The sequence below is a fragment of the Ornithodoros turicata genome, chromosome 2, assembly GCF_037126465.1.
Source record: "Ornithodoros turicata isolate Travis chromosome 2, ASM3712646v1, whole genome shotgun sequence".
In the NCBI taxonomy this organism is placed as follows: domain Eukaryota; kingdom Metazoa; phylum Arthropoda; class Arachnida; order Ixodida; family Argasidae; genus Ornithodoros; species Ornithodoros turicata.
In genome coordinates, this window is record NC_088202.1 from 108,672,484 (window position 1) to 108,688,348 (window position 15,865).

At 47.0% G+C, this 15,865-nt stretch overlaps 1 protein-coding gene across 5 annotated transcripts in view; it reads left to right on the forward strand.

The window, feature by feature from the left end:
• LOC135385939 (ETS-like protein pointed) overlaps positions 1 to 15,865 on the forward strand; it is a 100,810-nt gene that overhangs the window by 70,349 nt on the left and 14,596 nt on the right. For all 5 annotated transcript variants that reach the window (XM_064615575.1, XM_064615573.1, XM_064615574.1 and 2 more), the window contains 3 exons: positions 3,185 to 3,301; positions 5,467 to 5,667; positions 14,624 to 14,803. In XM_064615575.1, the coding sequence (XP_064471645.1) occupies positions 3,185 to 3,301; positions 5,467 to 5,667; positions 14,624 to 14,803 (498 nt within the window). The remainder of the gene's footprint in view (positions 1 to 3,184; positions 3,302 to 5,466; positions 5,668 to 14,623; positions 14,804 to 15,865) is intronic.

Sequence of the window (15,865 nt, forward strand, 5' to 3'; positions counted from 1 at the left end):
TTGTCCGTGTCCTTAGCGCTGTTTTTTATTTTATTTATCACCATGTCCCAACAGGCCCAAATCCATACCATTCTGAGCTTTCGCATAGACCGTTAGGGAACTTCTAGTGCGTCTTGGGGGAACTATAAAATTGACACAGTCCAATAAGTACCGGTGAGTCAATGATACCGTGAACAACTTTGAACAAGAAAATGAGATCGGTCATATCTATTCTATGGTCAAGGGGGTGCAACCCCAACCTAGACATTTGTAGACAATTTCACTCACGATTGTCTAGATCGAAAACGCACGTCTGGTCGGGAGCATCTTTATTGTCCGACTGCTTCTCCTCTTTCGAGGATGTACATGGTATTGGCTTACATAAACATATATCGGGGTTGGGGGGCCTCTGGGCACGTCTGAATCACGTGGCGGATTGGCGCCGTGCTTTTGTCTTTTCTTAAACTCGAAGTGCTCGAGTTTCGCACGTTTACACTCGGCCATCCTGCCATGCTCTCGTCCCGAGAGCACAATACAGAACGCAACACAGAACTCAGCTTCAACTTGACGCAAAGTCTCTCTTTCTCCCGGACATATTTTAGTATGTCCTCGCCGTCCTGTTGCACTCGTTGCGACATTCGGCGCCAAAGATACGATTGACTCACGGTGTGCACAAACGCAGATTCAAAGGCAGTCTCAAACGCACCCCACGTTGTGCATCTACTGGCAATTGAGCCTAACCAGGTTCTTGCAGTGCCCTTCATTTTCAATCGAGCCACATTCAGCTTCTGCTCTTCGCTCCATCCCGCAAATCCCGCCGTTTGTTCGAATTCGGTTAACCATTCCTTTGCTCCAATAACATCGTCCGTACCGCAAAAATCTTGAATGGCCCTAGATGGATCGGGGTGAACATACATCGCTCGAGATACCCCGTCGGACGGTGTCTGTGCAGGGAAGCGTTGTAGCAATTGGGCGAAGGTGTCCATCATACGCAGCAGAGTAACTTCAGTGACATTTGAAGTAGAAGTGGTCCCACCTGTGTTGGCAAAACCTTCTTGAGTCTCAGTTGAACGCGATGCAGGAGGCACTGCAGCAGCACCCTCAGTGATGCCTGATTGTCCACTCAGTTGGTCAATCCCTCGTTGCAGTTGTTGCCGTTGGTCCAACCTTTCCCTCAAGTGCTCGAGTGACTGGTCCTCGTGACCACCCATGTCCTGACTCTCGTCGACCCAATCATCCGCGGTGATGGACGGGGTGATGTCAGAATCGGTGCTGAGCGCTGGCACGGCACTCTTCTTGTTCTCGACGGATGTGCTTGACGGTACTGACGTCTTCGGTGCGACCCGCTTTCGAAGCATTATATGCACCGTTGTCAAGTCCCGCCACCAACTCACAATAAAACTCAAAGCGCAAGAATCCGTCGTATCCCACTTCTGAGTGTAAACAATTTCACTCACGATTGTCTAGATCGAAAACGCACGTCTGGTCGGGAGCATCTTTATTGTCCGACTGCTTCCCCTCTTTCGAGGATGTACATGGTATTGGCTTACATAAACATATATCGGGGTTGGGGGGCCTCTGGGCACGTCTGAATCACGTGGCGGATTGGCGCCGTGCTTTTGTCTTTTCTTAAACTCGAAGTGCTCGAGTTTCGCACGTTTACACATTGAAGCATACGAGTAATAAAATTTACGATAGTGAATCGACGATGAAACTTGGTCGGGTCGGTACAACATGATAAAATCGCTACTGGACACTAATCGGTTTCAGCGATTTTGTTACGATAGTAATACCTGTCATACACAACTGCGACAAGTTTCCGTTCTTTCGATGGCTGCTGACGACGTCAATGTTAAATAACCAAACACTTGAGGCAAACTCTAGCCTACATCTAACGATAGTTTTGCAAAGGTTAACAAAGCAAAATGGGTTACTAAAGTTTTTAGCAGTATGACACACAAAACCCAAGAAACGTAAAGCAACTTTGCAAACTTCAAAAACAAGGCGTTGGAAGAATCCATTATCCATATAAACACCACGGATCTTTGTTATGTCTACCCGTTATATCGCCTTGCCGTTTAGCAAGTAATCAAACTATAACTCTCACAATTCGACGCCTGAATCTGTAGTCATTACTGTGTGACATTTATCACACAGTACGTGCCCTTGTAATTTGTCCTTTATATCATATTTTTAATTGAACATATTTATGATTTGATTAATGCTGACACACGTCGCTCTCATGTCTCCGTATTTTACTCATTTTCTTCCCTGCCAAAAACGTATGAAGCACCCTTTTTGCACAGGGAAACTGTTGACCTTGTTCCGTACGAAAACGGCGTTCAAAGCTTTCGTGTGTCGAGGTCCGAAACACCGACGATTAGAAGCAAGAAAGTGGTCAACAGTTCTCCTGGCTATTCCTACTTCTGTGGTCGAACACCGATACTATTATGACACATAATGCCAATTTCTGGATCTAAGGAGGTCAGTTACTCCGTAACCGCATGGCGCCAGAAGAACCTCATTGTCGGTGCCGGCAAGATCAAAGCTCTTGTACCAGCCTGGGACTGAGGGTCATCCTTTTTTTTTCTTTTTTGATAACATCAAGAAAAGCTCTGGTGGAAAAGCCGGAAAACAGTTAGTGGAACCCGTACTCGACACACGCGTCAAGTGGGCCGGCTGCCGTGATGGTATGATTTGATCGTGTCGCGCTAAAACCATGACTTTCGACAGTCGTACGGCTGTGTGGATAATGCTGCGCTCAGGTAAGATGTTGTTGGAAAGAAAGTACTAGAAGATCATTTATTTTGAATGTGACTGGAATATTTTCGGACACGATGAAAGTCCTGCCACGCTATACGTCCGCGTAACAGATATTCTGGAGTGAACTGGAATATGCGTGTGCAGCGAGTCACTGGCGTTCATTCGACGAACCGACGACGCACTTCCGATTTTCCACGATACATATCTCGAACTCGTATGTGTTTTTATTTTTATTTCTTTGCTCCTAGCTAGCAGTAGCTGTAAAAGTTCCGCCCTCGTGAGCGACGGGGATTCACTTCAAGTCCGACCTATCTTGCATGAGCTGGTTAGCAGTCAGATTTTACGAACTCATAAATGGACGATGTAAGAAGGATCATAAATGGATCCATGTGAGTATGCTGACGGATTTGTAATCGTGAAATTCGCCTTTTGTCTTTTCCAGAACTTCCGACACAAGTCCCGCCGTTAACGCCTGGGACGAACCAGAAGATGACCCAGGCCCTCACCGCCAGTTTCAGTAGTTGGGAGAAGGAAAGGGAAACATTAAACATTCCCAAAGGTAAATATCCCTTCCACGATCGGGTTACGGCGCGCATTGTGCCTTTTGGACGTTCGTTGCCGCCCGTGATTTGTTAGTTGCCGCAGAAAGGTTCAGATGGCGCCTATCTATACATATGTTCGATGGTTGCACTATGCGGTCGGTCACCCGGACGACGTTCCTATAGTGTAATACTCGTAGTTGACATAGCACAGGATATCCCGACTGTAACAGGTGAATCGAAGTTCCTGGTTGGCATGGGTTGCCCCTCCACGGAAGTCACGTGACAGCGGACAACCACAAATCGAGCGCGACGAGTTTCGCGTTGAAACATGCATCGTGGAGTAACAATCCGCGTCTTCTAAAAGTGGCGTATCGCATTCGTACTGAGCTGAATTAATTACGTGAACTGGAAACATAATCTGAAAGCGTGTTGTATTAGGTTGCACCAAGCGCTTCCAAGCGCTGATCAATCCTCCAATTTTTCGTATATATGCGTGGATATGTGTTGCCTTGGCAGTGCTGAGAGGACTATCAGTTCCTCAAGACAAACTTGTCATTCGGTTTTTTTTTGTTCTCTTCGTCACAATGGATCGTATCGGATTGGAAGTGGCGGGGAACGAACAAATGGGGGAATTTGGACAAAATATGTCATACCACAATAAACATCACATCGGCTATAAGGGCGTAACTCGCGTGATACCACTTGTAGTAATTCGATGCGTGCATCATGGTATTTCTTTGTTGTTTAATTTCATTAGCCAATATATTTTTCCTACCATCTATGTGGAGAATGTTGATCAGACGTTTTTTTAGGATGCTGCGACATGCGCTTATTGTTAAATTCGTGTTACCCCAGAAAAATTCAATGCAACGTCGTCGCTTATTTCTATTAGTCATCCCCATATCATCGTCGTCATGTATTTCTCTCTCTCTATTTCTATTAGTATCTATGTTCATGCGTTTTGAATTCAGTATGGTTTGTCCACCACGTGTGCACATTCAGCACTTACACAAAGACATTTCGTGCACCACGTACTTACCACGTTACCACGGTACTTACCACTCTTGCTTAATTCAATGAAGTTCTTTTCTATAGCTTTAGCAGAACGTATGAGGCCGATTGTCCATTGTGCTTTCGTCACAGAATGGCTCTATTATATATATAAAAAAAAGAAAAAAGCAGGAGGTCCTTCTCTTGTTTCCACCCGCTCACCCCATGCACTGTTCCACTCCTCAGCCTCGATTAGATCAAGCGTTTGAGTGACGTTGGGGAATGGCCGTTCCCACCCTATGGGCCATGACATTGGCACATTTTGCCTGTCTCCTTTATTTATCTTTCATTGTCTTTGCTAAGGTAACACAGCGCAAAATTTCGTAACGGAAGTTGTCGCCCTGTCCCCCTACATTGAAGCTATAAGGTCGAAAGCCTACATAACACGAACGCAATAGTCAGCACATCAGATGAGAAGTTGATAGAGTACATGAATCATAACGAGTCATACAAAAATGAAACAGGGAACGAACACTTACATACACGTACTCAGCGGTGTCTACACCAGGGAAGATGTGACGCTGCTGGTTGACGCTTACAGTAACACATCTGTGATAGTTTGAGCACGTCGTTTCCCAAATATCGTGTGTTGCCGCCTAATATAGACACCCGCATGATCGCTTACTAGAAGCTCATCAATCGGCGGGAAAACTTTCTTTCGCAAATGCTATTTGCAGGTTCGTTTCTGCATTTTTGTTGTTCAGCAGATAAGCACCGAAATCGGACGTTCGTCTCGCAAGTACACGATTGGCAGGAACCATTACGAATGGGAGGAGACATTGCCCAGCTATCGAAAGAAATGGCCAGGGAACGGTAGACAAACATCGAGCAATAACTGCTCGATGTATTGCCTATGGACTTGGTGTCCGGTGTTCAGACACGTACTAGACAGAGAGCGGTTTAGGAGATATCGAAGTAGAGTGATGCCTATAAAATTTCGTGGGTAGGGCATAAACGTGGATTCGAAGCATAAACGTAAGTGCACGTTGGAAGAGTACATGAAGGTAAACGAGATATATATTTAAGGACACGCGGGTTGAAGGCACCTTCCAGTTGGTTTCAGGGGGAGGTTTCTGGTGGCGAGCAACGGTCCTGTAGAGAATCGGCAACAAAGGCTCCAATTTCTTTGCAGATCCTCGGCAGTGGAGCGAGATGGACGTGGCGCACTGGTTGGGCTGGGCCATCCGTGAATTCAGCCTGGAAGGCGTGAACATGCCCAACTTCAATATGAAGGGCAAAGACATGTGTGCCCTGGGGAAAGATGCCTTCCTAACAAGAGCGCCGCCGTTCATGGGAGACATATTGTGGGAACATCTCGATATCCTGCAGAAAGGTAAGATAAACTGATCTCTATTTCGGTTTCTTCTCATTTGTTTTGATTTCGATTGCTATTTTGTACTCTTGATAACCAACCAACCAGGTGTAGGAAAAAAGCACTTCGAGGGCAAGACACGTGGCATATTTTGAGTCATTTTGTAATATTTCAAGCCCAGTAATTTGGCCGTCGTCTAAGCGCTACTGCGCGTAAGAGAGAGAGAGAGAGAGAGAGAGGAGAAAAATTATGTTGGAATGGTAGAACTATTGTTGTAGAGCTAAATGTGACTGTAGCTGTATACTTACCAACCTAAACCTGCCGAGCGCTTACCTGCCTCGACGACTTCGTGCAGTTCTTTGAAAGATAAAAAGGATGTCCGCGCAAATAAGCTGTAGCCTGTGGCCCGTATGGTAGAGGGGACTTTTCCTTAGTACGCCGAGACGTGCGCTTTTCGCAGGACATGCGTAAAAATGCATGTGACAGAATCACCGGAGAATGCGATGCCTTTATATACAATCGTCCCCTAAACCGTTCGTACTCAGGAATCTAGTTCCAGCTTACAGCTTCTTTTACGGCCCATATACGACATGTGTAAACACGCCGGAAAATATACGCCGTGGAAGCGAAAAACAACATGGGTGGCACCGGTGTGCTTGCTTTGAATTCTACCGCCCGGTCTTCACGCAGGCACACATTTTTTCGTGCCCGACCAGCAACAAACAATGACCTGCAAAGGGTTCGTTGTCAAACATAACATACGCCCCAAAGTTAAAGAGGGAGTACGCGCTGTCGGTTTTCCCGCAAACGTTAACTGGGTGCGATACTGGTTGCAAATATTCACAGAATAGCTAGAAAAATGAGGCGCTTTATTCGAAAGTACAGCGAAAACTGCCGCGTGTGTTTATTTGTGCGCATCTCTTTTACGCATAAAATAATCACTTACGAGGTAGTGCATTCGTTGCTGTCGCACTCTATAGGCACATAGAACTGCTAGAGTTCTGGTTCCCTTGTCACGATCGGACGGCTATCCACCGCGACTGGCGTTCCAGCAGAGTGCAATTAGATGAAGCGCACGTTAGCGAGTTTTAGTACATTGGAAGAATTCTACAAAAAATATACGATCAAAGAAGTGATCAAATGCAAGCTTAGCAATGTGATGTCACTCGCTCCAGAGAAACAGGGTGATTGGCTTATCATGTTTTCGTAACTGTAATCGTGAACATTTTTCGATGTACTAAGACTCCCTATTATCTCAAACGCGAAAGCGACGGGGACCGTCATATATTCCCACGAAATCGCGAAGAGAAACAGTAACAAGTTGTTTGCCTGAGGCCTTGTCAAGCGCTGACGTTAAATATATATAGGGCCCCTTTTCCTTGCCCTTTGAATCTTTTGTTGCACGACCAACGTTACGGCATAAGAAAAGCGTGTCAAGGTCGGAAAGAAAGAAAGGCTCAGTTATATGTTAATAAACGTACTCATGCAATGGCTAAAATAAGAGGCTCCGCAGCTTCTGTGAATGTTGAACCTTATATGTGACTCTAATGCTGCGTACGCGCGTACAAGTTTGCATGCCACCCTACGATTTGAGTCACTACCTACGATCGCCTACGAAATAGTGACGCGTTCGGCTGTCTCTTCAAGGGAACCGCAGATTAGAATAAGAACTATCGTAACACGGCTCACAGTATCACTGCGGAGTCGGTCTGCGGACGTACCCGCAGTTACTATTGTCGTACATGCATTAAAGACATTAAAAAAAAAAAAGGAAAAGTCGATCCGCACAGTCCGTAGCGTGCTGCCTACTGAGCTCAAGATCGCGGGGACGTCAGCAAGGTGGGGCAGCTAAACATTTCTTGCGGCACTGTGTGTCAGAGATTTCCGGCGTTCGGCAAGGAACCCCAGGTGGTCGAAATTATCCGTAGTCCGACCCCGCGTCACGTTCAGCATGTCACCACACAAATATGGACTGACTCACTTTACGTATGTATCAACCTCTTCTGAAACGCGTACGATGCAACATTACTGCAGTAAGATCGTATCGGCTTTGAAACTGTACAACCCCTACACGACGAAGAAAACATAGGTTCCTTGTGGTCGTAGAATAGTTCAGGTATGGCGCTGTTCCTACTTTGAGCTTGCTTGGGTGGTGTAAGCGTCCTTGAAGGTTAACATTTATTTTCACTGCTTCGTGAAATGGACGAAAATAACAACCGCTGTTTCTTGCTTGAAGCAACACCGCCAAAAACGTAATGGTGCGCAAAATTAAAATACCCAAGTAAGCTATAGGTGGCACTATTGGGAAAAATATACTGTGGAAGTGGCAGTGAACTGCCATCAGTCACAAGGTTACTTGTGTGAGGATCAGGTTTGCCTGGGGAAATACACCCGTTACGAGTGTAGGAGCCATTAGTCATGACCCAGAATCAGTGGTGTTGTTATTGTGGTGTTTGGCTTACATAATTGCCTTGGCCCTATCATTTACTTGGGTGCCGATTACGTTGTTTCTCTACCACAGTGTCGCTCTTTGTCAAAATAGAAAAACAAACAGTTCTTCTCGGAAATGACACATCTACGATATTTAAAGTGATCATGACGCCTTTACTGTTGCCGTCCTAGCGTTTCTAAAATCTGAAATCTACTATCTCAATAATGAAGTCTACAAACAGGGTACCTTTGTTTTCTTCTGCCTCGTTTTCACGGCTTGAAAGATCGTAGAAAGCATGGCCTCGATTACACCTAACCTTGTCTGGTTTCAAGGTAGCTGGGTGTTTCTAAGCGATGCGAAATCGCAGTGATTATACCGCCTTCTGACAGTACAATAAGAATAGCCAAAATTCCTCAAGATACTTGGGTGTCAGTTTTCTATCTTACTCATGGAGGTCGATGTTGAAGGGGTTGTGACGCTGAGTCGCCCGTGGTCGTGACGGGTAAATGTAATGGACGGTGATATAGGCATCGCTGTGAACCTGCATTCCAAGTTTTACAGCAAATAGGGTAATAGACGCGCTGAAAATCGGCACAGTGAATACTGACACCCACCCAAATCTGACGTCAAGGCTGGAATCTTCCCCAATGAGGCTGCCACGGGTGAGAACATGTGCCTTGGAAGGGCCAATTGACATGGCCGAGACTGCCGTTTGTCTGGCGTCAGAGGCTGACGCGAAGTGTGTTCAAAGGTTCGGATCTCGCCAGGTACGTCGCGTAGAAAAATAATTATTTTACTCGTACTCGTATTTTGACTGCGTTCGGCTACTTGGGAAGTGTCCCCATAGGGAAATAAGGATAGTAAAAACTAAAGCAGTGGTTAGTTATAAGTTTCCCCTCCCCCGTTCCTATTCATGGGGAGTCATATAGACCACCTGGACACCCGAGGCGCTCTTTAACTTGCGAACACGTCAACGCTCTAACGTCAAAGTCGTTCAGGCAGGTATTGCAGCCCATTGGAAAAGTCAACGACGCACTCGCGTAATTTTAGACCTGTTTTGTTCCGATGCTCTCTGTTGGCTGGGATGTTGGTGGAGGTTTGGAGGACATCGCAATTCGTTGCCCTTCCTGTGCTAAGCCTCGTTCTCATAAGCCACGTACATCAGAGTATAGCGCGTCAACTGCGTTGGTGCCTAACAAAGTAGTCCGGATGCTCTTTGCCTGTCATTGGGGGAAAAAAGAAAGAAAGAAAACGTAGCAGAATATAATATATAGTCACGCTCGAGTTGGTGTTGCGCACTCGACGCTGTACCTGTACGCGGACCTCACTAAAACCAGGGCATCCTGTGTTTTGTCAAGCGCTGGAATCCCATTGTGTGTCTGTGGATTCATTCCACCGTGTGATGCGCGATGCATTGGGAATGCGCGGAAAACCTCCCCTGTCGCACCCCTTACCCTACGGTGCATCACAAAAGGAGCGGCCGGGAGCCAGCATATAGTTGTGATATCTGCTGTGCTTCAACCAATTAGTACGCAAATAAACTATGATGAAAAACGTTCCACCTATGCGCTGCCCATGTAGAAAATTCTAACTCAATCAGCGAATGCCCCCACGAAATAATTGAATGCGAATGCTGGAGCCTCTCAAGCATATTCTCTAAACATCCTGTGATGCATCTGGCTTCGCAGTTCTCTCCCTTTAAGTCCCTCATCCCGGAAGGATGCACCGTCTTGCTCCAACAACCGTCGCGTGGAAAACTTACCTTTAGAGGAGAAAGTGAGCTCGTGTAGCGTACATACGATGAGACTCGAATCGCTGATGCACAAGTCCAGTTAGGCAATATATTTCTACTTTGATCTGGACAAATTTGTGCTTCCGTGGAGTGCTGGCAACCATACCCTTATGATTTTGGCGAGGAAGGAACAAGAGAGGGGAAAAAGACAATTTCGTGGCTTTACCTCTCGAATCAACTATATGATCATGAGCGACGCCACAGTAGCCGGTATGTGGATTAATTTTGCCCACCCGATGGTTCTATAACGTGCACGGAGATCTCAGCACACAGCGAACCGCGTTTAACGTCCCTCGCTGTAGACGGCATAAGTCGCGAAGTGAATGAAATACACCTAATAACCTGTGGACAACTTTAGCACAAAGTTGTCTGCCTTCAAGACATCGTTTTCGCAAAGCGATTGAGAATGCGTTGCTCAATATCCCTTTGTTTCCTGTATACTTCACAAAAGACAAAGGTGTTCGTTCTTGTGGTGGGTAGGACGAGATCGTTGCTGATAATAGTGTAGAGATGATCAAGGTTGAGGATATTAGTATTGTTTTCTGGCGTCGGTGGAGCATTTGACATTGAAATTTCAATACGAACATTGAAACGTGTTTACGTTTGTGACCTCGCGGCAGCTTAAAAGTGGCTTGAAGGCAAAATGATCTCATAAAACGTGTCGTCTACCGGTTCAAACATTTCACTGCGCTCAATAAAGAACTACCCTGCGCGGTGAGCCAGCGACCACAGTATGGGTGTTACCTACTCCGGCGGTAGGTGTACCACTGGGGTACGCAGCATTGTCCCTGTAGATCAGACGACCGAATGGAAGGCAGCGTCAGTGCTAACCATTCAACAGGGAACAAGAGAAAATACGCGATGCCAAATCCTCCCGCTGAGGCAACTTGTGAGCTTTCTCCAAGGTAGCGAAAGCAGAAAGGCTATGAGCCGTGAAGGGCACCTCGTGAGGGGCAAGATCATGGATTCGGAGGCAGCAATCGGGAAGCATTAAAGGCGGGATATCGGAGCAATTAAAGAAAGCTTGTTGGACAAAGGTGCCGTCCGCCTGCCGTATGGACGGCGGAGGCGAGAGGGCGAAGCGCGCCCCTCGTGGGACTCCTGACGCGTGTCGGCAGAAAAGGGAGAAAAACGAGGCACAGCCATCCGAGCGTGCCCCTCCGCCCGCCACTGCTGAGCCAATGAGCAGACCGCCCGTGCGACGGCACGACCTTACCTGGATTCACCATTCACACTGTGTGGACTAGTGCCGAAGACACCTACACACGTCCCTCGTGTTTGTCACGTTTGTGGTTAAGTCCCAAGCTGGGAGACTGCCACCTGCTCCGATCGCTGCTTCAGGGCCAATTGAGTGACTGTTCTGTGCTCCCAAGCCTCAGCGACCACGGCATCCTGGCTCCGCATCCGACGGCTCCGGCCGCCATAATAGCGACATTCTGTCAACTTCCGACCGGTAGCTCCAAGCTCTTCCTTCCCGACAAACTGCGTAAGTCCTCGGCCTCGCGACACAATGCCAGGGTAGTTTTTCCGTTTTCCTGCCCTTTATTGGCGAGTTACCGGTGCGTCAACGTCGGATCGGATACCTATACCTGTTGTACCGGCGCGGCTTCTGATCCCGTAGCACATGACGTTTCGTGTTTTCTTCTGTTCTACCGATGAACTTGGGTTCTTGCGTGGGCTACCTCTCAAATGTCTGGAAGGTGCCGGGCCTTAATGTCGTTAAGGTCAAGAGCTCTCCTTCTGCGATGATATTTGTGATGTATAGTACTTCGGCGTGGCAAGGCTAGCGCGGTAAGAATCTGCACGTATTCGTCTCGCATGGTTATTCATTTGCTACTTCCTCGTGTTGACGCTACTAATTGTGCCTTTGGCGATCACCAAATATAGCACACTGCGGAATCGAGGCTATGCTGCTCTAGTCTAATAAGCTAGTGTTACTACCAGATCGCTTACAAATGTTTATGGTAGATATGGGGGCCTATTACCACAAGGGTCTTCATTTCGGCAAGCAGGTTGGAGCAGCATTACATGTGGAAGCCGAGGACGTGTATATCGTTTGCTCAGAAGTAATGTCCGTTTGACCAGTCGTTCGTTCTACACGTTTGCATGTGATAATCTGCTACGTAACTTTCATGCCACCTCTTGCACCTTCTTGATTTCTTCGCTTCATTTCGAACTGCGTGACTTCAGTCGGCGCACATCATAACGGAACGCACACTCGGGAAAAGTGGAATGCCGTGCCACGTGCGGTGATACGGCTGTGGTTTCCCGGGTGAAGTGCCCGCGAAGTATGAGTCAGACCAAGACCTGCTGATATCGCGTTAGACAGCTTGCCGCCTACTCCATCTGGTCACTCGCTCGTTTTGACGTTTCATGTTCGTTGGCATGCCAGTTCGCTTCTAGAGTTGACGACTTGACCACGGTGTACGTGTGAGAGCCTACCCTTCAGGTATTTGAGTATAGAACGTTGTTATAATGCGTTTGGAATTTATCAAACTTAACGTGAAACATTTCCGCAAATTCTATTACTGCGGAGTCGCGACGCTTAATTTACATTCGCGTTGGAGAGCAACAACATATATATCGTGATGATAAAGTGGGGAGGTTTTCCACTCTAGGAGTGGAACGCTACCCCATAGCTAGGGGTCTAATATGAGTGGTGACAATGATGAGTAATGACGATGGATGAGAGATGACGGGAATGATCGAAGTGGCGATGGCGATGCTGAACGTGATAGTGATGGTGGGAATGTCCGAGGGCGTTGGAGAGCAATACGCCACATGTCTCTTCAATTGTACTTCAGAACTACAGGCAGCGGTACCTGCAACCACAACGTTTTCGTACAATTCTGTCACCTACTCATCAGTACGAGCTGTTCTTGCTTGTGCATTATCGACATACACAGTGAGGTTTTTACGAGTGTTCCATTGCGATTATTGTGTAATTACATGTGTGAATGTGTAAACAAGAAGGCGAAATCGATTTCGCGTGGAACACCAAATGCATATCAGCCATATGATGTTTGCTTTGTTTGCCTGAAGTTGTATAAAATAAATTTAGCCCTAGCGAATTTACGGCCAAATTGCAAGACGCCGACCTGACATTTTTGACTGTTCTGGCCTGACACAAGCATGTTGGACAAATTATTTTGACTATGACGTTTCAGTGTACAGCTCAGTTACATGCTAGTGGTCTGGCGCATTCTCTTTAAGCAGCTGCCTAAGCCTTTACGTCTTCCACGGAAATGTGGACGGAGCCTTCAACAACCACTTACAAAAAGTTGCTCACACAGACAGATCCCTCTTCCTAAAATGGCGAAATCATTCTTTCAGTAAATATACCCGGTGTATACAGCTTTGTGCAGTGCATTTGCGCCATAGCTCATCAACTACAGTAGCTATCTCATTATATTCCATCTGGGACAGAAATCGCAGGCCATAGGCTTTCTGCCTCAGTGACCTGGGAAGTCTATTAGGGTTCATGGTTGGGTGTCTCAGATTTGCACCGACCACTGCGGCCAAGACAACACTGGGAGGAGTTGACATGCTAGTATCGTCTCGAATAAGGTAGGCTTAATTGCCCTGAACGCTTGGTTGCTGCCAAGGTCCGTTGGTGTCAGCACCTGCCGATTCTCCCAGGGTCATATTCCTGGGACCGCACGGATGACTAGTGTGCTGGTCGAACTTGAGGCAGAGTGAGCTCGTTTAGCTGGACCCAGCTTGAGTGGTGGAAGTACAAGGTCGTTGAACTGATATGTCGACTTTTCTATAAATGAGATGCGAGTGTTGAAACGGGGTTCGAACTTCATCACGCGGCGTTGTACGTACGATGAATATCCTTGCCTGTTTCGCGATCTTTTCCAAAACAAAACTCTATACCGAAAGACGGCTGTTTACAAATGCCATTGTCGCATGATTATTCTTGAGGCACAGCCTTGTTCGAGTGGGTGACGTAGACGTCCTATTGTCTTTCCATATTTTTAAGGCTTCCACAATAGAACAGACAGTGCCTACCGGAATGAGACGTTTTTCTGTGTTTGTATCGTTGTAATTAGGCGTTTACGTCAGACGGCCACGTCATGAGCTTGGTCTTAGGTTCCGGCTCACCCGAGAGCCTACAGAACGTGCTTTCTGAATAATAGAATAAGTTAGCCTAGTTTAATGACACAAATCGTTCTTAGTTCCTCCTTATTTATTTGTTAAACGTACACTGAAAGTGAAAGTTACACCGTGTACACGTAGCAAAGCTCAACGCAAAGCGCAACGTTACAACTGATGTGAATCGAAGAAATGAAATATTCGCATTAATCAAACACCAGTTTCACCTCTGCCACGACGTCGTTTAGTGACTTCCAGTGGCTTGGCTATTGGCCTCGTACGCCTGTTAGCACTGCCTTGAACAGTGATGATAACGTCCATGAGAGACCCTGGCGAAGGGGTATCATGCATATATGTGCGACCAAGCACTTGCACTTGCTGACGACTGGTGAGCCGGTGACTGGTGGCTTGGACAACATTTGCTGACATTTTTGTGGGTGCTTTCACTGCTTTGTACCGTAGAAAAACCTTTGGTCGATCCCATGTCGCTGGGCAATGTCAGCTTCGTTTGTGACGGCATGTGTGCGCTTTCTTGCATGCAACCTACATCGCTACAATTTACAACTCTAAATAGAAGAAGAAAAAACATGCAGTCAGTGTTTGCAACCTCGCACAGCGCCAAAGTTAAGTTTGGGATCTTTTGTCTGTGCTTGCAGATGTGGAAAAAGAGCGCGCATCGCTGGAAAACGTTCCTTCAAACCTGTACGAATCCGTGTGCGTTCCAGAGTTGGACGACTTCTTTCAGCAAGGTGGCAGTTTTCCAATGCCCGAACAGAAAGTGACTCCGGTCATGAATGGAGCCACGGCGCCGACGCCACAGCCTGCCTTCATCGACAGTGAGTAAACCTTTTCACCACCAATCCTCATGCTCGATATGTGCGAGCACAGGTACTTACCGATCTTCACGGCATATCCAATATTGATCCAGTATAGGGTGAACGATCATGCTCTACCTGACACAGGGATGCAATGACGTGCTACGTCACACGGGTGGCGTTCATGGTCAGACTTCCTGCACTAATTGCCACTTCCGGTGGGGTATGAAAAGCGCCCCTGAAGCGTCACTCTGCAAATCGGAGTTGATGGTGTACATGGCCGGCAACTTTAATTTAGCTGTTTGGTTTCAAGCGGCTTTCCCCCCTGCAGTTTTGTGGCATCACCTGTTGTGTGCCGGAAGCAACTTTATATATTAAACTTTGCAAGCCAGTTGACCACACCTGCAGCCGTGTTCCATATGGCCACTTCTGAGATTTTCAGAGGCTAGTGTTACGTTTAGTCTCCTTTTGTCACATCCGACCAGCGCACAGCTGACGAACTGATTACTGTGACAAGTGCATGATATGACGGATCTCTTCGCACAGACTAATCGTATCATCAAGAGATCTTCTTTTGTTATGTGCTGCTGGGTCATAGTCACAAATATGACGTACATTACAGCTGTGCAATGCAGCTCACAACGTGTCTCAACAATGGAAAATAATGTACAGCGTGTACTTTACAGGCGCTGCCGGCATAGCTGCCAGGCTGCCCGTCGCGGCCGTGGGAAGCGTAGTGCACGCTTTTAAACTTCATCTCGTCTGTTCGAATTTTAATGGATCTGCGAAGTCGATGAGCCAACTTTTATGTTCTGTAAGATATTTTACGCCATGTTACGTGCAACACAAAACGAAAAACAAAACAAAAACAGTACAGATGAGCGCATCGTGGGACGTGTTCGTTTGAATCGGCCTGGGTCTAATACCGTTTATTTGCGCCACCACAAACCTCCACGTTCGCCTACTGATCCCAAGGATGCGGGTTGGATCCCGGCCGGGGAGATTTGAGATTTCAGGACACGTTAAAGAACTCCCCCGGTGTACATAGTTAATCCACAGACCGACCACTGTGGCGCCGCTCAT